The 24861-nt window shown below is 44.1% G+C and overlaps 1 protein-coding gene across 2 annotated transcripts in view; it reads left to right on the top strand.

Annotated features, from left to right (window-relative positions):
- tsnare1 (T-SNARE Domain Containing 1) overlaps nucleotides 1-24861 on the top strand; it is a 259913-nt gene that overhangs the window by 181482 nt on the left and 53570 nt on the right. For both annotated transcript variants that reach the window (XM_070551261.1, XM_070551262.1), the window contains exons 9-10: nucleotides 1361-1433; nucleotides 11784-11866. In XM_070551261.1, coding sequence (XP_070407362.1) covers nucleotides 1361-1433; nucleotides 11784-11866 — 156 coding nt within the window. The remainder of the gene's footprint in view (nucleotides 1-1360; nucleotides 1434-11783; nucleotides 11867-24861) is intronic.

The raw sequence follows: 24861 nt of genomic DNA, 5'->3' as shown, positions 1-24861 counted from the left end.
TATTGTACCGGTCTGTCGTGGTGAAGAGAGAGCTGAGCCAGAGGTAAAGCTCTCAATTTACCGGCCGAACTACGTTCCTACCCTCACCTATGGTCACGAGCTTTGGGTAATGACCAAAAGAACGAGATCGCAGATACAAGAGGCTGAAATTAGTTTTCTCGGAAAAGTGGCTGGGCTCTCCCTTAGAGATAGGGTGAGAAGCTTGGTCATCCGGGAGGGGCTCGGAGTAGATCTGTTGCTCCTCCACACCAAGAGGAGCCAGTTGAGGTGGCTCGGGCATCTAGTTAGGATGTCTCCTGGATGCCTTTCTGGTGAGGTTTTCACAGGCATGTCCAACTGGGAAGAGACCCAAGGGACAACCTAGGACATGCTGGAGGGACTATGCCTCTCAGCAGGCCAGGGAACGCCTTGGGATTCCCCGGAAGAGCTGGCCCAAGTAGCTTGGGAAAGGGAAGTCTGGGCCTCTCGACTTAGGCTGCTGCCCCTGTGACCCGACTCAGGATAAGTGGTTGAAAATGGATGGATGGATGGAATTAGTTACATCCAATTTACTACAATTAAACAAAATGCAGTTGATTCTAACTCATCAGAAATCACCATTCAGCATATTTCCTCCTGGGAGCAAATGCCTGAAGGATCCGGCTGTCTTTGGCTCAGACGACTGGCTTCATTCACCAAACTGCATGCTGTCATCTGGAGCTCTTAAACCATCACACACTACTCCTGCCCTGGCCTGCCTTCACTAGCTCCCTGTGAATTTTAGGCACTTTTAAAATCCTTACCATAGCTTTTAAAGCGTTGCATGGCCAAACTCCCTCCTATTTAGCTAATTTGCTGCTGATATACACTGTAGAACGCTTTCTGTGCTCATAAGGTCATATGCTCCTGGTAGACCAAATCTGCAAAACGCAAATATGAACTCTCACCCCTCTTGTCAGCTTTTAGCCCGAGGCCATGTCCACCTGACACCAGAACCCACAGGAAACGAGACAGCGCTGAACACCAGTCTCAGTTTACCAGGTCCAAACATCTTTTGTTGTCCGTGCTTCAAATGGTGCTTTTCTTTTTGGGACTCTGGTAGTTGTGGTAGCAGCGGCTGTTTCTTCTTCTCTGATGTTATTGAGTGCAGAACGTCTCACACTCTAACTGAGCTATACTATGTTAGAACTGTGTTAAGAGGCATGGAAAAGATGTCTTAAGCTAGATTGTTTGGCAGATTTGTTGTTGTAGCTTTAGCATGTGGAGTGAATCGAGGCTTACCAGATTGACACCTAACTTGTTTCAAACCCAACAGGTAAATGAAACCCTCCGTCAGCCCAAACAAACAAGTAACCCATTTCTTTTCTCTGTGTTCCCGTAGAGAGATATGCTCGATGTCAGTCAAATAATGAAGGATCTGGCCAGCATGGTCCACGAACAGGGAGATGCCATCGGTATGTATCTGTGTGTGATTTATTTATCTTTGTATTTGTGTTCAAGGTTGTTTACATCGCTGTGTGTGACTCAACTTGCAAAGATAACCTTTTGTGCAGCATCTTACCATGACGCACACGATTAATAAGTTGAGCTAAAATAATTCTTCCGGGCAAACAGACGCTTTAACCTCCACCTCGCTGCCACGCTAAGATTCTCAGATGTAAATTAAAAAACTGTAGGCCTGTGAGAGAAAATCCATTTAGACTCTGATATCTGTAAACTCCTCTCTGTTCCCTGAAGTGATGCAGGCTCTGCAAACAGAGAGAGAAATGTAGCACACAGATGCTCTGCTGATGGGTCATGGACTGTTCCTTCAGCTCCACTCGGCAGAGCTTTGATCTTTACTTCATGTTAGAGAACTGAAAAACAAAAGATGAAGCTAAAAATGTTGTGTTTATGTGGGTGAAGGTGAAAGGTGCCTGTGCCGTGTTCGGGCTGGTTCCTGGATCAGAGTGAACTGAGCCACCAATCACAGGTTAACTCTGTGTTTTAACCTGGACCTGGCTGCAGTTCTTAGAAAACATGTTTTCTCCTCCTCGTGTCGGCAAATCTAAGAAGGAAACAAAACAGTAGCACTGACTTGGGTCTCATATCTCTGACCACTTTGGATCCTGCTTCGGTATTTAAATAATTATTATCTTTTAGTTAGCTTTTGACACTGTTAACCACAATATTATGCAGTATAAATGTTTTAGTTTACCTACAACTGCTTTAACTGTAATCAAGCTCAAGTGCCAGTTTAGATGTATGTTCAGATATTTAGAAAATGACTGTAAGTTGGATGTTTTCATTTTACCTGTTTAAATTAGGACGTTTTACTAGTAACAGTTGAGTTTTAGGTGTTTAAAGAGAGAGTTTCTCCTGGTAACAATTCAGTTTAGTTGTTGTTTATATCTGGAACTTTATTGCTTAGAAAAAACAACATATTTGATCAGAACTACAATCTGCCTAATACATGTTTAAACAGCCGGAGAGCCTAGCTGATGAGCAGCACTGACTAGCCAGCTAACTACTTAAACCTGTCCTGTGGGACCTGTTAACTGACTTTAAGTCAGAAGGGGTCACGTCCCCATCTGACATAAAAGTTCTCCGAGACCGATGCACTGAACCAATGTTTCACCTGTAACTACGCAACACATGGTTTCAGTCGTGTCAAATGAGTCGCCTTCCTGAATCTTAAAGGATAATTAAAGAGTTTCCCGTTTCACCTATCACATGTAATCAAGCATCCAGGTGACTGTCACTGATCCTACCTGTCAGAAACTGCACGTAGAAAACACAAGCGTGTCACATGTGAAAATCAGTGCAGTCTGCTATCACCACGGTTGTAACAGTCTTGATCTGCCATAAGATATTACACCAACCCTAACGGCACAGGCAGTCAGGTCTAAATGCGTCTTTGCCCCCCCCCCGAAACCTGACGCCGCATGCTCCTTTTACTTATGTTTATGTTTATGTTTATTTTTATGTGTTTATATTTATGTATTTAGCAGACCCTTTTGTCCAAAGCGACTTACAAGTGATAATCGGCATGTTGCCCTTAGTCTAACAACAACAAAAGCCAATTTCCAGTCAGTCGTAGGTGGCAGTGAGGCAGCATGACGAATCATGGAGAGGAGGGAACAAGGAGTGGATGGTAGAGAGGGGGACGGGTGCAGGGAGGGTGCTAGTTAAGAAGATGCTCTCTGAAGAGCAGGGTCTTCAGGAGTTTCTTGAAAATTGAAAAGGAAGCTCCTGTTCTGATAGTGCTTGGTAGGTCATTCCACATTTGTGGAACGATGCATGAGAAGAGTCTGGATTGTCCTGAGCGTGGTGTAGGCACTGCTAGCCGACCATCCTGTGATGACCGGAGCGGCCGGGCCGAGACGTAAGCCTTTGCAAGAGGATTCAGGTAGATGGGAGCCGTACCGTCTCGGACTTTGTATGCTAGTGTTAGCTATTTGAATTTGATGCGTGCTGCTAGCGGTAGCCAGTGGAGCTCGATGAACAGAGGGGTGACGTGTGCTCTTTTTGGCTGATTGAAGACCAGACGCGCCGCTGCGTTCTGGACCATTTGAAGAGGTCTCACAGTACAGCCTGGAAGACCAGTTAGAAGGGCGTTGCAGTAATGGAGGCGGGAGATGACAGTAGATTGCACCAGGAGCTGGGTGGCATGTTGTGTTAGGTATGGTCTGATCTTTCGTATGTTATACAGCGCAAAGCGGCATGAACGAGCAACAGAGGCCACATGATCTTTAAAGGTCAGGTGTTCATCAATCACAACACCCAGATTTCGAACTGCCTTTGAAGGAGCCAGAGATAGGAAGCCATTCTGGATTGAGATATTGTGCTGTATTAGTGCTCCATTTACTAAGTGCTCCTATTGCTTAGTGTTCATTTTGCTTAGTGCTTCTTTAGCTTAGTGCTCCTATAGCTTAGTGCTCCTTTAGCTTAGTGCTCCTATAGCTTAGTGCTCATTTAGCTTAGTGCTCATTTAGCTTAGTGCTCCTATAGCTTAGTGCTCCTTTAGCTTAGTGCTCCTTTAGCTTAGTGCTCCTATAGCTTAGTGCTCCTTTAGCTTAGTGCTCCTTTAGCTTAGTGCTCCTTTAGCTTAGTGCTCCTATAGCTTAGTGCTCCTTTAGCTTAGTGCTCCTTTAGCTTAGTGCTCCTATAGCTTAGTGCTCCTTTAGCTTAGTGCTCCTATAGCTTAGTGCTCCTTTAGCTTAGTGCTCCTTTAGCTTAGTGCTCCTATAGCTTAGTGCTCCTTTAGCTTAGTGCTCCTTTAGCTTAGTGCTCCTTTAGCTTAGTGCTCATTTAGCTTAGTGCTCCTTTAGCTTAGTGCTCCTTTAGCTTAGTGCTCATTTAGCTTAGTGCTCCTTTAGCTTAGTGCTCATTTAGCTTAGTGCTCCTATAACTTAGTGCTCCTTTAGCTTAGTTCTCATTTAGCTTAGTGCTCATTTAGCTTAGTGCTCCTATAGCTTAGTGCTCCTTTAGCTTAGTGCTCGTTTAGCTTAGTGCTCCTATAGCTTAGTGCTCATTTAGCTTAGTGCTCCTTTAGCTTAGTGCTCCTATAGCTTAGTGCTCCTTTAGCTTAGTGCTCCTATAGCTTAGTGCTCCTTTAGCTTAGTGCTCATTTAGCTTAGTGCTCCTATAGCTTAGTGCTCCTTTAGCTTAGTGCTCCTATAGCTTAGTGCTCCTTTAGCTTAGTGCTCCTTTAGCTTAGTGCTCCTTTAGCTTAGTGCTCCTTTAGCTTAGTGCTCCTATAGCTTAGTGCTCCTTTAGCTTAGAGCTCCTTTAGCTTAGTGCTCCTATAGCTTAGTGCTCCTTTAGCTTAGTGCTCCTATAGCTTAGTGCTCCTTTAGCTTAGTGCTCCTTTAGCTTAGTGCTCCTATAGCTTAGTGCTCCTTTAGCTTAGTGCTCCTTTAGCTTAGTGCTCATTTAGCTTAGTGCTCCTTTAGCTTGGTGCTCCTTTAGCTTAGTGCTCATTTAGCATAGTGCTCCTTTAGCTTAGTGCTCATTTAACTTAGTGCTCCTATAACTTAGTGCTCCTTTAGCTTAGTTCTCATTTAGCTTAGTGCTCATTTAGCTTAGTGCTCCTATAGCTTAGTGCTCCTTTAGCTTAGTGCTCGTTTAGCTTAGTGCTCCTATAGCTTAGTGCTCATTTAGCTTAGTGCTCCTTTAGCTTAGTGCTCCTATAGCTTAGTGCTCCTTTAGCTTAGTGCTCCTATAGCTTAGTGCTCCTTTAGCTTAGTGCTCCTTTAGCTTAGTGCTCCTATAGCTTAGTGCTCCTTTAGCTTAGTGCTCCTTTAGCTTAGTGCTCCTTTAGCATAGTGCTCATTTAGCTTAGTGCTCCTTTAGCTTAGTGCTCCTTTAGCTTAGTGCTCATTTAGCTTAGTGCTCCTTTAGCTTAGTGCTCATTTAGCTTAGAGCTCCTATAACTTAGTGCTCCTTTAGCTTAGTTCTCATTTAGCTTAGTGCTCATTTAGCTTAGTGCTCCTATAGCTTAGTGCTCCTTTAGCTTAGTGCTCGTTTAGCTTAGTGCTCCTATAGCTTAGTGCTCATTTAGCTTAGTGCTCCTTTAGCTTAGTGCTCATTTAGCTTAGTGCTCCTATAGCTTAGTGCTCCTTTAGCTTAGTGCTCATTTAGCTTAGTGCTCCTATAGCTTAGTGCTCCTTTAGCTTAGTGCTCCTTTAGCTTAGTGCTCCTATAGCTTAGTGCTCCTTTAGCTTAGTGCTCATTTAGCTTAGTGCTCCTTTAGCTTAGTGCTCCTTTAGCTTAGTGCTCATTTAGCTTGGTGCTCCTTTAGCTTAGTGCTCATTTAGCTTAGTGCTCCTATACCTTAGTGCTCCTATAGCTTAGTGCCCATTTAGCTTAGTGCTCCTTTAGCTTTGTGCTCCTTTAGCTTAGTACTCCTTTAGCTTAGTGCTCCTATAGCTTAGTGCTCCTTTAGCTTAGTGCTCCTTTAGCTTAGTGCTCCTATAGCTTAGTGCTCCTTTAGCTTAGTGCTCCTATAACTTAGTGCTCCTTTAGCTTAGTGCTCCTATAGCTTAGTGCTCATTTAGCTTAGTGCTCCTTTAGCTTAGTGCTCCTTTAGCTTAGTGCTCCTATACCTTAGTGCTCCTTTAGCTTAGTGCTCCTTTAGCTTAGTGCTCCTATAGCTTAGTGCTCCTTTAGCTTAGTGCTCCTTTAGGTTAATGCTCCAATACCTTAGTGCTCCTTTAGCTTAGTGCTCCTTTAGCTTAGTGCTCATTTTGCTTAGTTCTCCTTTAGCTTAGTGCTCATTTTGCTTAGTGCTCCTTTAGCTTAGTGCTCCTATAGCTTAGTGCTCCTTTAGCTTAGTACTCCTTTAGCTTAGTGCTCATTTAGCTTAGTGTTCCTATACCTTAGTGCTCCTTTAGCTTAGTGCTCATTTTGCTTAGTGCTCCTTTTGCTTAGTGCTCCTTTAGCTTAGTGCTCATTTAGCTTAGTGCTCCTTTAGCTTAGTGCTCCTTTAGCTTAGTGCTCATTTAGCTTAGTGCTCCTTTAGCTTAGTGCTCCTATAGCTTAGTGCTCCTTTAGCTTAGTGCTCCTATAGCTTAGTGCTCATTTAGCTTAGTGCTCCTATAGCTTAGTGCTCCTTTAGCTTAGTGCTCGTTTAGCTTAGTGCTCCTATAGCTTAGTGCTCCATTAGCTTAGTGCTCCTTTAGCTTAGTGCTCCTTTAGCTTAGTGCTCCTTTAGCTTAGTGCTCATTTAGCTTAGTGCTCCTTTAGCTTAGGGCTCATTTAGCTTAGTGCTCATTTAGCTTAGTGCTCCTTTAGCTTAGTGCTCCTATGCCTTAGTGCTCCTTTAGCTTAGTGCTCCTTTAGCTTAGTGCTTCTTTACCTTAGTGCTCCTTTAGATTAGTGCTCCTTTAGCTTAGTGCTCCTTTAGCTTAGTGCTCATTTAGCTTAGTGGTCCTTTAGCTTAGTGGTCCTTTAGCTTAGTGCTCCTTTAGCTTAGTGCTCATTTAGCTTAGTGCTCGTTTAGCTTAGTGCTCCTTTAGCCTAGTGCTCATTTTGCTTAGTGCTCATTTAGCTTAGTGCTCCTTTAGCTTAGTGCTCATTTAGCTTAGTGCTCCTTTAGCTTAGTGCTCATTTTGCTTAGTGCTCATTTAGCTTAGTGTTCATTTAGCTTAGTGCTCCTTTAGCTTAGTGTTCATTTAGCTTAGTGCTCCTTTAGCTTCGTGCTCCTTTAGCTTAGTGCTCATTTTGCTTAGTGCTCATTTAGCTTAGTGCTCCTTTAGCTTAGTGCTCCTTTAGCTTAGTGTTCATTTAGCTTAGTGCTCCTTTAGCTTCGTGCTCCTTTAGCTTAGTGCTCATTTTGCTTAGTGCTCATTTTGCTTAGTGCTCCTTTAGCTTAGTGTTCATTTAGCTTAGTGCTCCTTTAGCTTCGTGCTCCTTTAGCTTAGTGCTCATTTTGCTTAGTGCTCATTTAGCTTAGTGCTCCTTTAGCTTAGTGCTCCTTTAGCTTAGTGCTCATTTAGCTTAGTGCTCCTATACCTTAGTGCTCCTTTAGCCTAGTGCTCCTATAGCTTAGTCCTCCTTTAGCTTAGTGCTCCTGTAGCTTAGTGCTCCTATAGCTTAGTGCTCCTTTAGCTTAGTGCTCCTTTAGCTTAGTGCTCCTATAGCTTAGTGCTCCTTTAGCTTAGTGCTCCTATAGCTTAGTGCTCATATAGCTTAGTGCTCCTGTAGCTTAGTGCTCCTTTAGCTTAGTGCTCCTTTAGCTTAGTGCTCCTATAGCTTAGTGCTCCTTTAGCTTAGTGCTCCTATAGCTTAGTGCTCCTTTAGCTTAGTGCTCATTTAGCTTAGTGCTCCTTTAGCTTAGTGCTCCATTAGCTTAGTGCTCCTTTAGCTTAGTGCTCCTTTAGCTTAGTGCTCCTATAACTTAGTGCTCATTTAGCTTAGTGCTCCTATAGCTTAGTGCTCCTTTAGCTTAGTGCTCCTATAGCTTAGTGCTCCTTTAGCTTAGTGCTCCTATAGCTTAGTGCTCCTTTAGCTTAGTGCTCATTTAGCTTAGTGCTCCTTTAGCTTAGTGCTCCATTAGCTTAGTGCTCCTTTAGCTTAGTGCTCCTTTAGCTTAGTGCTCCTATAGCTTAGTGCTCCTTTAGCTTAGTGCTCCTTTAGCTTAGTGCTCCTATAACTTAGTGCTCATTTAGCTTAGTGCTCCTATAGCTTAGTGCTCCTTTAGCTTAGTGCTCCTTTAGCTTAGTGCTCATTTAGCTTAGTGCTCCTTTTTCTTAGTGCTCCTTTTTCTTAGTGCTCCTTTAGCTTAGTGCTCCTTTAGCTTAGTGCTCCTTTAGCTTAGTGCTCCTTTAGCTTAGTGCTCCTTTAGCTTAGTGCTCCTTTAGCTTAGTGGTCCTATAGCTTAGTGCTCCTTTAGCTTAGTGGTCCTATAGCTTAGTGCTCCTTTTTCTTAGTGCTCCTTTAGCTTAGTGCTCCTTTAGCTTAGTGCTCCTTTAGCTTAGTGCTCCTTTAGCTTAGTGGTCCTATAGCTTAGTGCTCCTTTTTCTTAGTGCTCCTTTATTAAAAGTAAAACCTTTGATCAAACAGCACATCCCTGTGAGAGAGCAGTGTCTCAGTACCTCTTCTTTAGTTCGATCTTTGGCTCTGAACAGATTGATTTTCACAACCTTTTTGCAATGCTAGCTTTACAACCTCTGACCTTTGATGCCCAGGTTGGCACCAGGTTGGGACCTGCTCTTCTGGGGTCATACAGTCAGATCTCCTGATCGTTCACAAATCAAAGGCCTATTTTGGTTTTGATGATTTCATCTTTCAAGGAAATGAATCACATTCCCTTACTTGTTTACTATGGCCAGTAAGCTGTGGTGTCCAACTTGGATTTCCGTTGACTCCAAAGGACATTAAACCAATACTTGCTTTGTGGTGTGAGTATTTAGTTTCTTCTGATCAGCTACTTGGAAAGCCAGCTATTAAAATACACCCAGTTGCTCATTAGAAATGGAACTAGCAATCACAGAGACAGACAGACACATTACCACCTGTCTGCCACCATTTATCAGTGTGCAAAGACAATGATGTTTAATTTAAATACAACTAGAGCTATTTATTTATTTAGTAATTTAGACCAGTTTATTTGTACTTATTTGCAATGTTGCATGAGCATTCGTTTCCCCTGACTCAGCTAATACAAATGGATGCACATAATTTAAATAATTGAGTTTGCATGCAGGAAGCTTGTTGTGTGATGTTTCAGACGTAGAAGGTACAAGGAGCACCTCCATCAGAGATAGAAGGGGACCCATACCGCAGAGTTCATTATGCCAAAGCATAGGTCCAATCTGATCATTACTGACTCAGGCGATAATGGACCTTTTCCCATTAAAAAAGGGATGCACTGAAAGAGCCGTCGGCCTTTTTTGAACATGGCTTTCTCAGTCGGCGTAGTGGCAGATATGAATAATATGTGGTTGTGCTGTAGAGGTGTTTGTCAGAAAAGCAGCAGGTGATACAAAAAATGAATAGGCTGAAGAAGGATGGATCAGTGCTTTTATGTCCTATTCATGCTGGCATATGAATATAGGCATGCTATATAAAAGCCTGGGAGGGGACACATACAATCAGAAAGGTTACTTCAGAAAGCAGGAACCAGCACAGCAAACAAAAAAAAACATAGACAACCTCTTCCTCTGTACCATCAAATAAGTACGTCACTTTTGTTTTTACTCAGTACTATTAGATTTCATTGGTTAGCACAAAATGTTGTCTGTTCATGTTGAGAAGTGTTTGGAGTCTCTTAGGTAATGTGGCACAGAGCCGTTGGCTAAATGTTGGTTTTCTAAGAACAGTTGTAGACACACATTCATCACTTTCTGAGTTTCACTGAGGTAAGTCTGGTGGTTTTGCTAGGAAACAAGCAAGAAAAGGACTGTTCATCTTTTTACAACAGCAAAAGAAGTAAACAACTACAAAATACTCTCTCTCACACACACACACACACACACACACACACACACACGCGCGTGCGCACTTGTAGACTAGAGGTCCAATGGTACGCCTACTGTACTTGGTTCAAAGCATAACTTGGCTTTGATGTCCTTGTTCAGATAATTTTCAGTACAGAGTGAACGATGTTTTTGGACTCACCAGGAAGCTTTAAACCCATGCCCAACGAGAAGGCTCCAGGTCCAGATGGGTTTCCAGTAGAACGCTATAAAGTAATCTGGATCATTCTGGCTCAAACAGTCTTCAAAATGATGCATGAAATGGAAGAAAATGACAGGCCCAACATGAATTTAGCCAACATTAGCCTCCTGTTAGAGTTGACCCTCATTCCTAACTCATTCCTCACTGGTGAGTGAACGCTGGCGCGTCTGGCTGCTGCTGCTCACCGGTTGTTAGTTGTTTTTACGTTACTTCTATACATTTTTATACATTTTTACGCTATTTTGTGCTATTTTGGAAGCCTACCTGAACTGTTATTCGACCCTTTTTGAAAACCTTCCCATCTGACTGAAATAACTGCCTGTCTGAGGGGCTTAAACACGCTCGCTCAGCCTCAACAGTCAAACAAGGATGTGGATCCACGGCTTATGGGTGTGGTCCGTGCTCACCTGGGTCGTCTTGTCCATGTCCACTACCCAGTGACTGCTCTTCTTCAATATTCTGCTCACAAACTTTTATGGCTGCGCTTTTCCCTGCCGGTTCCTCCACCAGCGGCCCTGCATCTCCATCCAGACATCGCCTTCCAGCCACGCCGCAGATACATTCATCGAGGATCCCGACGAAGTTTCTGTGTCCAAGAGTCTGGCGCAGTCAGCTCCTTCTGGTCCAAAACCCGCCGCTCTTCCCATACAAAGACCCGAACTGCCAACCACCGCATGCTAGCCCACCTAGCCAGGTCGGCTGAGCATACGATCAAACACAGCAACTCCACCATCAACTTCGGCCTACTGAACATTCGCTCTCTTACGGGAAAAGGGCATCTCGTCCACGATCTCCTTTCTGACCGTAAACTTGACTTTCTCTGCTTGAGTGAAACTTGGCAACACCCTAATAATGACTTTATTTCACTCAATAACTCCACTCCGCCTGAGTTTGTTTACATCTGTAAACCGCGGGAGTCAGGGAGGGGTGGAGGTCTCGCGATAATTCACCGGAAGCAGTGGAAAGTCTCTCCAGTCTCTGCTCCATCCTTCCACTCATTTGAATACAGCGCATTACAACTCCCTGGATCCACTCCTACCATCATATGTACTGTCTACCGCCCACCCAAGCCGAATAAGGACTTCTTAAATGACTTTACTGCTCTCCTCACTCACCTTTCCATACTCTCTCCCAATCTGGTAATCGCTGGTGACTTTAACATTCACATGGATGAAAACAATCTTCTTACCAGAGACTTTACTTCCTGTTTAGATAGTTTTGGACTCAAACAGCAGATCAACTTCCCCACTCACTCCAAAGGCTTTTGTAACTTTGTCACCTGGAGTCTCCTGGAGTTTCTGTGTCGTTGGCCCGTCGGCCACCACCTACCAGACTCCAGAGCACTTATGTTGGAGCCTGCCGGTCATTACGCTGATCTAAGATGTCACTTACAAAACAATTCAGTTCATAAAAATGCATTTTTTTATGAGACAGCGCTGCAGTGGCAACCCAGGAAGTAAACTGTGATGATGTGTCTTTACTTTAGTGTAAGTTGGTGTTGTTTGGTCAAGGGCAGGGTACTTTAACCTAAAAAGCACTAAACATCAGGATTTGATAGGAACCTGCCTTCACTTAGTTTTATGTTTGAACATGTTGTAGTTCAGCAGGGTGTAGAAGTGACTCAAGTCTTTTTACTTCCTCAGACAGTATTGAAGATTACATCCAGACTGCGTCATCCAACGTGGACTCGGCCAACCAGGAACTTGCCAAAGCCAGCCAGTACCAGGTAACCTTTGATCCCTTCTGTTTCCTGTACCTGAGCATGCTGCTGCTTTGTGAGCACAGAGGCTTAACCTGATCAGCCGTGCTAACTAGACGTCTCTGCTTTATCACAGCCAGCAGTAATAACAGAGATGATGTAATCCCATGTCATATTTTACCTTCACTTACATCCTTTGTGTTTAGGATCAGCCAACACCAGCTTGTAGTCTAATTATTTGTTTTACATGAGCAGGTTATGTCCTGTGAGATATTAATTATGGGCTCACATTCGGATGTGTGCTGACTTACAGAAATGTATCAGCAGCCAAACACGGCAGCAGAGGAGAGGAAGGGAAACGTCATTTTTCTGTTTGCTTTGGTTTGGCTAGTTAAACTTTCCACTTCACAGCACAGTGTAGAGACGCTTATGATGCCCTCGGGTCTTCTTCTGCCCTTTCTCGTTTTCAAGGAAGTGTGAGTGTGAGTGTGTGTGTGTGTGTGTGTGTGCGCGCGTGTGTGTGTGTGTGTGTGTGTGTGTGTGTGTGTGTGTGTGTGTGTGTGTGTGTGTGTTGTATTGTGCCATTCTCCCATGGACTACCTCAGTTGTTTGGAGCTCCATGTGGGCCTCCAGCGATGGTAAATAATGTATTGACTGACATGTCAGAGGGTTAATACAGTAGCTACACACCTTCATACATGAGTTACGTGTCTCCAGAAGTGCATCCTCTCTAGTGGTCCCTTTAGATCGGGATAGCAAAAGGTTTCCTGTGTTTTGACATGTTTGACCATTAGTGATAGATTTGATGGACCTATGAAGGTAGCGGTCTGGACCCTGTTGTGGATCACAGGATGCCAGGTGAGAGGATCAATATATGTTGAATAAAGGACATAAAATAGTGGTTGTAGGCTCTTCCTTAACAGTTTAGACATAGACATCATTCTGACTGAATGCCTGGGCCTCACTTGCAAAGCTGCTTATGGACAAAACGGGTCAGTGACTTTGAGATTTATAAAGAAAAACCTGAAAAATTACAAAATCTGAACAACTTTAAGCAAACTTTGCACCTGACTAGAGCTCCTTTTGGAGATGGTGAGATGGAAAAATATTTAATTTAGGACACATTTTTCTGACGTGTACACCCCCACACTCACAATTAACAAACAGCCCCCCATCTCTGAAGTGAGAATGCAAAGATTATATTGTTTTACAACATTACGTTCATATGTCTTCAAATGACTTAATGGTGCATTAACTGTATGTTGTGCAACAGGGAGTCTGTGAGCTAAAATCCCAGTACAGCTAACTGGGCAGAGGTGTTTCAGTGGGAATTAACCAACAGGTGGACTTAAGAGTTGTTTCATGTGATGAATAATATCTTCTGCCTTAGAGCGCCACATGGTGCTGCTTCTATTGACGGTATCAATGATTATCACCATCGTAAGCTCCATCTGACCACTTCTCGTTTGTGTGTGTGTGTGTGTGTGTGTGTGTGTGTGTGTGTGTGTGTGTGTGTGTGTGTGTGTGTGTGTGTGTGTGTGTGTGTGTGTACATTTTCCTGTCACGTTTGAATAAATCACAAAGGTTGTGTAAAACAGGAACAGACTTTCAGACCCAGTTTTTCTGCATAAACAAGCCTCAATAAAATAATCTAGATTATTAATAATGTTTATAGATGACCTCCTAAATGCTGTTCATGAAATGTAGTCCATATCAGAGACGTACTGCTGAGGGGCTTCTGTTGTCCCGCTTGGCTCACTGACATAAAATCATCAACAGGTAAACAAGAGAGATGAAATCAGCTGATTCACACAGACGGCTGTGAGCAGATCTCTGCTGTTCGTCATCGTTATGTCTAATGTCAGCAACAGTTATTTGGAATAAGGACATTTAATATCTACCTGTTCTACTATTAAAGAACCGCTGGTCCTCCTGACTGCAGGACTTTCTGCCAGTCCTCCCAGGCTGCTGCTCCACTTGCAACTGAACAAATGAGCGAACGGCAACAGCTTTCCCATTAATTGTCATTTCATTATCTCAAGGAGAGCTGAGCCGTGACGGAGCTCACACCAAGCAATTTAGCTCTCCACCAATCCAGACATCCGCTGTCTTTGCAGAGGCAGAGCTGCTGAATGAGGAAAAACAACAAAGGAGAAAACAGACACGCATGAAGTCTGAGAGACAAATGTCCACTCTCGGATTTGCAACACCAGCAAATGTTGGCGCTTTAGCAACTATTCAGGCTTAAGAAAAGGAATGTGGTGTGGGAGCTGCTATTATCTGCTGTCTTGCCTCATGAAATGTTTTCCTCATGGAGAGTCGTTCACACTTAATGCATGTTTCAGACGGAAGGATTTCCTGTCCATAATTATTCCAACTATTGAGGCTCCATGATTAAAGTGTAAGTGTTGTTTTTTCTTGATATGGGAGAGTTCAGTCAGCTGATCCATCAAGCAGCTCAGAACCAGAACCATGCAGTCAGGGTGTCGCGTGCCCGTCCCATTTACCGGTTCCTTTAAAACCCAGTTCCGTTAGAACTTATGAGACGGTGCATCCATCAGGGTTCGGGGGTGTATCGACGAGTATAATCGTACCAGATCCGGGTTTGGACTATCTAATTAGAATCTTGTCTTTTATTTTAAAGGTGAAATGACTTGCACGAATAGCCAGCCCCAGAGTGCTACACTTCTTTTAAACTCGTTACCTTTTGGTTAAGATACTAGAGAGAAGTCTGGAGGCAAGCCAAGCCTCTCAGCAATTGTTTGGGCTACCCGGAATTAATTGCGCCCCTAACAGCTTATGTGGGAGGTTGGTAACTATAAAATGATTTATGCTAGTTGATCAGGCTAACATAAGTTTATCAATTTATTTATTAATCCAACCTTCCAGCTGATTAGAGACTTTTTCAACCTGCAATCAGAGCCAAAATAACCTCGAATATTTTGCTTTTATCACCCTTAATACAACTCGTTACTCGCAAGGGGAGAGAAGTTAAAACTTCCCTTATCTTAAGGTTTCTTTATATTATTCTGTTATAAACTGTAAAGTAAGTCCTGATAATTCAGAGACCGATCTTCGACATGCTTACCTCTGTGCAATTATGGCCAGGGCTCCAAACGTGAAGCTTTAGAGAAAACCTGAAAGAATCAGGATTATGTTTCTTTTTCAAAAAAGGTTTATTACAAAATCAAAATACAAAAATGGGTAAAGTAAAAAACAACTACTATCCCCCACGGAGGAATTAGTTCAAAATGATTAAATAAGAGTCAGTTTACACCAGCTCTCGTCTTCTCAGAATCTCCCCAAGAACGAAGCCTGAAGCCCTCTCTCGAAGACCCTTGCTCGATCTGAGCTGCATCCTTTTATATCATTTCTGAGACTGCTCTAAACAATGCAAGAGTCACAAGTCATTCTCTCCTGACAGTTTAGGTCAAGGGGTCATCTACCAGATACACTTTTTTTAGCTCTACATAAGACATTTAGTATCATTTCACTACATGCAGTATTCACATGAGGGCACAAAAGTTACATGCTGCACTCCTGGAATGAGAGCACAGGTCATAAATCTTCATATTGGTAGCAAATTGTAGATCTTCTTTCAGCATTCCTGAGAGCTCCTGGGTCCAGCTGGACCTCTCCTCACTCCATGCCATTCCTTCTTTTCCCGCCAGAGGTGGAGTTATGGGCGGGCCCAGGGGTGTGTCCATGGGTGGATCTAGAGAAGACAGCTTGTCTTTTGACCCTTTGCCTAGTTCTGTCCTCACCAGCAAGTCCTGAACTCCTGTCCTCTTGACCCTTGTGTGACCCTTGTCCCTGACCACTGTTTCTAAGCCTTGACTGGTTGCTCGGGCTTGCAACATCCCCCATGAGGACGTACTGAGGCAAAGGACCATAAAAAGATAGAGCAGCAATGCAAGCTTTCATAAATCTAGCATCCATCTCACTCAGGAACGGCTGAACACTCAGACACCTAACTGTGGCCTCCACATCAACCCTCATTCTCATCATAATGCCATCATCAGCTACGGGTAAGCACAAGGTCCCTTTGCGGGTTGTTACATAACCTTTAAACTGCTTTCTCCCATCTGTGGGATCTTCACCCAGAAAGAATAAAGATAAATCCATCACCGGAGCCTCTCCACGCGGAAGCGATCCCATCATTTGAGGTGGGAAGCTGGCGCTGAAAACCAAAACATGATTTTTCGTATCCAACAAAGGTGCGGTTCCAAAAGAGTTACAGACTTCTGGGCCGAACCATCCAGTCTTTACAGACAAAATATTCATAAACTGAAAGCAATCTATAATCTTGCCTTGACAAACAAAGTAACACCCCTTCTGGGATTTAATCCTCCATCTCATTTCTCTCCCAGGTGCAATTCGGACAGGGGAAGGAATGCCTGCTGGCTCACTACTTAGACAGACCATAGGGATTTCACGTATCACATCAGGACACGGGACGCATGTCGAAGCTGCCGTCATTACTGATACAACCTCTTCAGCCACGTCAGATGAGGGCGCCGTTGTCAGCTCCTCGTCGTGGGCCTGCTCAAGCAGGGCATCTACTCCCGGGGAGGACAACATTAGTATGTCGTCTTCCTGATCAGTCTCCCGCTTGAATCCCTTTTCCATTTGGTCTGGATGTACTGAATAAACCTGCAAGACACGCAGCGTTTATTCATCGTAGCATGTTCACACTGGAGCCCGATTGTCTTAGTCTGAGGCAATCCATCCCTCCCGTGATTCACGGTGCACAAATAGTATGCGCCATTCAGAGAGAAAACAGATGATGGACCTGCGGAGGGGATTAATCCCTCTATGATATTCTGCCGAATCGAGTCCATCTGGAAGGAACATAAAATATGTTCCACATGAGATATATAACTCATTCCATGAAGCAATAAGTAACTGCATTACTGCATAAACATTTCTTAATTATAGGAGAAAATAAATCATCAGAGGCTGCAGGAAGAACCACACTACAATTCCTATCTGCAGGCATAGTTTTACAACAATAATCCTCACAACAAGTGTACACCAGTTATGAAATGTCTACAACATCTTAAAGACAAACTGGATAAAATAGTTACAAAATCCTGACATACCTCCAGATTCAGAGCGTCAATCAGCTCAGATTCAGGGTGAGTTTGATGAGCCATTGGTTCACTTCAAGTTACAGACTGACAGTTAAGGAGCAAGTGACACGCGGTGCAGAGAGGCCTGCACTTAAACAGGAGCAACAAGAAGGGGGGCTAATACTCCCTCTACCTTGACACCTCTCTTCCCATCTTATCTGGATCTACCAGGTCCTTTCTCCTTTCTCCTAACAGCTTTCTTCCTGTCAACTGCCATTTGTTGTTTTTACAGGCCAAAATCATACCGATTATTAAAATAATCACCCCACACATTAATCCTAGAGCGCAGAGGGGCCAGAACAGAGCGTCCCAGACAGGCCTAATGATGTGCTCTCTCACTCCTTTTACCAACATGCCCATTGAATCAGAAGTTCCTTGAATTACATTGTTAGAAACCTGCACTACACTGTCACTCATAATTTCATTCACACCACGTACCATCAGACTCACATGACGTAATGTGCCATTTATGCCATATGCAAAATAATATATCCTGTGTAATTTGCATATTCACTATGACCTTTACGTAAGAGTCGAGCTAAGTCTGAAGTAGATCTCTTACCCCGCACACCGGGCTCTAGAAAAAGAGGAACGGTCTCTTCACCTTCCTCTGCCTCAGCCAGGGGATCAGACATTGCAGGGGGTACTTTTGATAACCATTTAATCACATTATCTTTTACTTTCTGCCACATGTGACTCTCTCCTATCATGGACAAGGAATCATATTTTAGTGTTGTGTTAGGAGGGGGGGTCGGGCAAACATCTCTTCGTTCCCTCCCTCTTGATAATCTTTGATACCAATGCGTAATATTTCCTGTTTGCCAGGAACTTAAACTACTGTCTTTGGTCTGAAAACACCCAAATTCGATTCTACGAGGCCACCATCTTTCTATCTTTATCACTTTGAAAGTGGTGAAGTTGTGTCCCCATTCTAAATTATTTCTAAGGCAATATTTGTAAACCCACAACTCTACTTCACCTGAAGTTTGATTTAAGATTTTCTTTTTCCTCAATATTATCTGACAAGATCGATCAAGCTCTGTGGATCCTGTCTGATCCATTAAGACTGCCATATACTCCGCCCATGGGCCGGTCTCACCACACTCCGTGTCATTCTTCTCCTCCTGCTCTGCTGCAGAAAATGATGTCACGGAGGGTGTAGCCATGATCCGGTCAAATCCATTTTCTCCACAGGGCAAGCGCAGGCAGCCAGTTTTGTTCCCTGTTACACTACAAATCTTGAATCCAATCTGTGTTGCTATCATGCAGGTGGTTATATTCTCATTAAAATCTTCTTTGGGCCATAACAGCTTAATTTTGGATACATTCCAATTCCCTATTAATTGTTGCGGTCCTCCGTGAGTTATGTTATATGTCACCGAGGACACATGATACGTTCGGAGATATACATGTACCCCATATGCAATCGCTATACTTAATCCTATGAGGCTAAATTCGAAAAGGATAAAAAAGGCCCATTTAATCCATTTTATTATCCAATCCTTTCCTTTCGGAATATTTACATTTCTCTTTTTAACTTTGGGGTCAACTCCCGCCGGAGTTGCATACCTGACCACTTTTCGTTTTCTGCTGCTTTCCCTCTTATGCTTCTGCGTAGATAACATCTGTAAGACAGAAGCATAAAAATCAGCAGAAATGAAAGCGCCCTGCTCTAGTTAGGTAGAGTCAGATTGGGGACCAGCCTTCTACGAGACATTCTAGTGTGAGCAGTCCCATAAATCTTAGGCCAATATGCCTCTCCTCTCCGGGTGGTCACTATGTTAACAGCCGAGCTGCAAACGCGACCCGACAGGTCTATTACCTCTATCAAAGTTAACTGATAAGGCATGAACTTACGCTCCGCCCCTGGTCCAAGACTCTTCAGCTCAACCAGGTATGATGTAACACGCTTACGCATCCCTGGGGGCTCCTGAACAGACAATCCTGTATGCCAGTCCAGAGTCCCTGACAGATAAGTTCCCCATCTGTCGTCTTTATACTCTTGAGTTACCCCAATCTGTGTACCTGTTTCCCATGCATCAGCCAGCGTACCAAATTGTTGTCCTAATATCAAGCTCTTAATAGACTCAAATTTGGACCGAGCCTGAAGCTCTTCCAGTCCTTTTTCTCTGGTCTTGAGCTTGAACACAAATGGATAAGCTTCCACCCATAAATCTCTAACCGGCTTCACCAGGCTAGGATTCCTGAGCAGCTCTCCTACAAAAAACATACTTGGCTGGCTTGTCGGTAAGCAGGTAGTTAAAACACCATTCTTCGTGAAACAGCACCCATCTTTGATTTCACCTCTGTGAGTGCATTCACAGACCTGCCAGGAGATTATGCCTGGATTATTCCTCAAGCAGGTCCCGCAAAAACATATTTTAATGGGAGCAGACAGCTCCACCGCACCTGTATGCAAGTCTGTTCCTCTCTCCAGGTGAGTGGGCTTCTGCTCCCGGAGCCCCGACCATTTAATTAGGGTGCACAGAGATCCGCATATCACGCATGTTCCTGGCCTCAAGCCTCCCCATTGCGCGTAACGATACGCATTTGCAGATTCTATGAAGCCCGGAAACATAGCCACTTTACAATCTCTAACAGAATTCCCCTTCGTTAGCAAAATTAGGCCCGTAGCACCTGAGATCTTACAAGTCATTTCTTCACTAGATTTTGGCCCAGCCATGACCTTTAATCAAGTAATTAATTAAAAAAAAAATTATTTATTTATTTATTTATTTTTTCAATTAATTACTTTTATTTTTCAGAGTTATTTTATAACTTGATGAGGGTGAACGCGCAAACCAGTGTCAGTTAAAACCACGTTCCCAGTTACGTCTTTTATTATGAAGGGACCACTTACGTTATGCTTAATGCAATCTCCTTTTTCTGCTCTCTGGGGTTGCTGCTCTACATTTTCTCTGTTCTCACCTTGCTCATGGGCTGTAACTGGGGATAACCAACTCACTTTTTCAGGTGTTTTGCCTCCAGGGATCCGAGTGCTGCATTTTTGATGGGATTCGCATTCTGACCTGAGCGTCCCTTTGGGTGTGCCACGCACCACCAGTTGGGAACCCTGTTCTTCCTCCGATTCAGCCTCACTCTCGCTGCTTCTGTCTCTGGCCTCAAACCAATGTTTGACTTTCTTCTCTACTCGCGGCAAGGCTGACTTATCCACTAAAATTACGACCGGGATGTCTCCTAGCCTGCTAGAGGCTTCGGAATAAATCACCAAACCTGCGCCATATGCTTCAGTTATCCGACACACCTGGGGTTTGTACATGTAGAAACGGGTTCCACTGCGCCGGCCGAACCGCGTCAGGCGGGTTCGGTGGGGGTGGAGGAAATTCGCTCTCGGAACCGGGGCTCACAGGGAATTCCCCGCGGAGCGCTGGATACAAAGGGGGCGCGGTCGGAACCGATTGGGCTTCATCCCAGGAGTCCGACATTTCAACTGCAGCTCGTCTCCGGTACATTTCCGCTTGGAGCTCCGTGATCCCCAGTCGGTTACATAACGCCTGTCTCATTTGAATTGCCTCATTTTTGCTTCTAGATAAGAAGTAAAATGTTCTACTATTAGCCCGTTGAACCACGAACTCCGCCATAGCAGAGTACATCGCTCCCTGATCACATCGGTACTGCCCGACTCCAAATGGAGTGAGAACTAAAGGTTCCGGCCCAATTGGTATTTGCTCAAGCAATCCCAGAAGGATCTCATACTGCTCGCCCGTGGGGAGTTTCGCTGGATTTTCCCAACAACACCACGCTATCTGATTAAAAACAGGATCATTTTGTTGTTCTGCTAGAATCACCAAATCACCCACTAACGGAAATACATGATTATTCTTTACTTGAGTTTCAGCATTCGGACAGCGCTCCGCTGCGGCTTGAGCCGTTTCGGCCTTGTTATGAAAACTCCGGTTACAGGATACTGCTAAAACGCTTTGTGGTTCACCTTGAAATGTCGCTATTTCTCCGGTGACAAATCTCACATTAAGGAGAACATTTTCCGGTTTTACCGTTAAAGATCTATCTGCCATGGCTGGTTGAAAGTTTCTCTTTTTTATTATTTGTTTTATTTTTATTCGTTTTCACGTCTTATTCTTTATTTTTACTCTTTATTCCTTTTTATTTTTTGCCTAGCTTTTATCCTTGGCTTTTCTTACGTCGGAAAGCCGTGATTTCTTTATACCTCTTTGAGTTAATCGTCCGTTCTCCCAAATTTCCTTCCTTTTCGAGAAATTGGTGCGGTTTTCGCTCCAAGGTTATAAGCTTATCAGGTCCATTGTGCGTAAGCTTTTATCAGCCTAAAAGACATAGTTCTACGTCGAATAGTCCGGTATCTAATATTTAAACCTTCACCGATTAGCCCCACGTTGCAGGCGCCATGTCGCGTGCCCGTCCCATTTACCGGTTCCTTTAAAACCCAGTTCCGTTAGAACTTATGAGACGGTGCATCCATCAGGGTTCGGGGGTGTATCGACGAGTATAATCGTACCAGATCCGGGTTTGGACTATCTAATTAGAATCTTGTCTTTTATTTTAAAGGTGAAATGACTTGCACGAATAGCCAGCCCCAGAGTGCTACACTTCTTTTAAACTCGTTACCTTTTGGTTAAGATACTAGAGAGAAGTCTGGAGGCAAGCCAAGCCTCTCAGCAATTGTTTGGGCTACCCGGAATTAATTGCGCCCCTAACAGCTTATGTGGGAGGTTGGTAACTATAAAATGATTTATGCTAGTTGATCAGGCTAACATAAGTTTATCAATTTATTTATTAATCCAACCTTCCAGCTGATTAGAGACTTTTTCAACCTGCAATCAGAGCCAAAATAACCTCGAATATTTTGCTTTTATCACCCTTAAGACAACTCGTTACTCGCAAGGGGAGAGAAGTTAAAACTTCCCTTATCTTAAGGTTTCTTTATATTATTCTGTTATAAACTGTAAAGTAAGTCCTGATAATTCAGAGACCGATCTTCGACATGCTTACCTCTGTGCAATTATGGCCAGGGCTCCAAACGTGAAGCTTTAGAGAAAACCTGAAAGAATCAGGATTATGTTTCTTTTTCAAAAAAGGTTTATTACAAAATCAAAATACAAAAATGGGTAAAGTAAAAAACAACTACTATCCCCCACGGAGGAATTAGTTCAAAATGATTAAATAAGAGTCAGTTTACACCAGCTCTCGTCTTCTCAGAATCTCCCCAAGAACGAAGCCTGAAGCCCTCTCTCGAAGACCCTTGCTCGATCTGAGCTGCATCCTTTTATATCATTTCTGAGACTGCTCTAAACAATGCAAGAGTCACAAGTCATTCTCTCCTGACAGTTTAGGTCAAGGGGTCATCTACCAGATACACTTTTTTTAGCTCTACATAAGACATTTAGTATCATTTCACTACATGCAGTATTCACATGAGGGCACAAAAGTTACATGCTGCACTCCTGGAATGAGAGCACAGGTCATAAATCTTCATATTGGTAGCAAATTGTAGATCTTCTTTCAGCATTCCTGAGAGCTCCTGGGTCCAGCTGGACCTCTCCTCACTCCATGCCATTCCTTCTTTTCCCGCCAGAGGTGGAGTTATGGGCGGGCCCAGGGGTGTGTCCATGGGTGGATCTAGAGAAGACAGCTTGTCTTTTGACCCTTTGCCTAGTTCTGTCCTCACCAGCAAGTCCTGAACTCCTGTCCTCTTGACCCTTGTGTGACCCTTGTCCCTGACCACTGTTTCTAAGCCTTGACTGGTTGCTCGGGCTTGCAACAAGGGCACAACGATCATTTCCGGTCGGAAACAGGATGGCGCCTGTGCTTGGCTTAGCCGCAGTCACCGGCCACTTTTTCAAACTTTTCTCCACTAACCTCCTCTTTTCCACCTTGCTCCTGTCTGCGATCCTCTTCAGTAGTGTCCCTGCTACCATCTCCTATGATCGCCAGACTCTTTTGTCCTTCCGTTCGTTCACGATCGCCCAAGACGCACCGAGGACGTGCCATCCTGTTTGTTTACCTGAGCGACGTACCGGCCCGGAGCCAAACGACGGTCCCGAGCTCCCCGCCTCCGGCTATGTTTGTCCGGTCCCGGGAAAACGTCGGAGGAAAAGAGGTAAACGAGCAGGAATCCAGGTGAGAATAAGACTTCTCTTAAAGCGTGGTTTATCTGGTAAACATCGGCGTGATCTTCTAGCTTCTTGTCCTTTGTTTGGTGACCTGAGCGCCACTGACGCATTCCCACCAGGCCGCGTTGGGACGCGGTTCATCCGTCCAAGTTTTTTAAGGTCGGTTTATCCTCATTCCTCAGTGGTTTCTCCTCCTGTTCCCTTCATAAGTGGTTTTTATAAACACCGTGGATCTAACCCTGCTAATTTACGTCCACTAACTCCAGCTGTTTCTGTAGTTTCTGATTCCTCCACCTCACTCAGCATGGCTCTATTAAACACCCGCTCTGTTAACAATAAGTCCTTCCTGCTCAAGGATCTAATTCTCTCTAAAAACCTGGATTTTCTGTTTCTGGCTGAAGTTTGGCAGCAAACATCTGATTATTCTGCTCTGATTGAACTCTGCCCGAGTGGTTATTCTTTTCTTAGCCAGCCCCGGGGTTCTGGTCGTGGTGGAGGCCTAGCTGTTGTTTTCAGAGACCATCTTCCATGTAGCTCTACAACCTCTGGTCACTTTGCTTCCTTTGAACTGCAGCTGATTAAAGTCGGGCGTAAGGACCCGTTCTACTGTGCTGTGGTCTATCGTCCACCTGGTCCAAACAGTTCTTTCCTTCAGGAGTTTAGTGACTTTCTATCCTCCACTGTGAAGCTGTCCAGACTGGTGATTGTTGGTGACTTTAACATCCACGTTGATGATCCCTCCGATCTCTTTGCCATGAATTTCTCCAGCCTCATGGACTCCTTCAGCTTTACCCAGCATGTTTCTGGCCCCACACACACCAGGGGACACACTCTAGACCTTGTTTTTACCCTGAGTCTAAATGCTGACAGTGTTTGTCCTGAGGACGTTTATATTTCAGATCACCATTGCATTTTCTTTAACTTGTCAGTTTCTGCATCCCCACCTCCTGCTCGCCGTATGGTTAGTTCTCGTTTGCTTAATGAGAGCACAGCTAGAAATGTTTCTGCTGCTTTTGATCCACCCTGTTCTTCTGATAACGACCCAGATTCCTTAACTTCTCAGTTTAACGAGCACTGCCTCTCTGTTCTGGACAACATCTGTCCTGTCAGAACCAGATCAGTTCCTGCAGCGAACCCTACTCCCTGGTTTAATGACAGCCTTCGCAGCCTGAAGCACCAATGCAGAAAATCTGAGCGTTTGTGGAAGAAAACCCATCTCCACGTCCATCTGCTGCACCTAAAGGATCTTCTGACATCCTTTAACTCTGCAGTCAGAGACGCCAGGATTTCCTATTTCTCCAACCTGGTGTCCCAGAGCAAAGGGAACCCCAAGGTGCTGTTTAACACCATCAGCAGCATCGTCTCTCCTGCCTCTCCTACAGCCTCCATCCACTCTGTTACAGACTGTGAGAACTTTCTGTCTTTCTTTGTGGACAAAGTCAATAAGGTTAGATCTAGCATCTCTCCTTCAGCCTTATCGCCGCCTCTCCCAACTCCAACCAGGCCCATCATCCTAGATAGCTTTGCTCCTGTTTCTTTGCCTGAGTTAACCAAACTAGTTAACTCTATGAAGACCTCTGCATGCCCCCTCCACATCTTACCCTCATCTTTGTTTAAAAGTGCTTTTCAGTCCATCGGTCCCAGCGTGCTCTCTATAATTAATGCTTCTCTGGTCTCTGGTCAGGTCCCTGCTTACTTTAAGAACGCTGTAATCCACCTGCTTCTTAAAAAAACGAGTCTCGACCCCTCTCTCCATAGCAGCTTCAGACCCATCTCTAAA

Source organism: Nothobranchius furzeri, chromosome 5 (assembly GCF_043380555.1).
Source record: "Nothobranchius furzeri strain GRZ-AD chromosome 5, NfurGRZ-RIMD1, whole genome shotgun sequence".
Lineage (NCBI taxonomy): Eukaryota > Metazoa > Chordata > Actinopteri > Cyprinodontiformes > Nothobranchiidae > Nothobranchius > Nothobranchius furzeri.
This window is presented reverse-complemented; position numbering and strand designations above follow the sequence as displayed.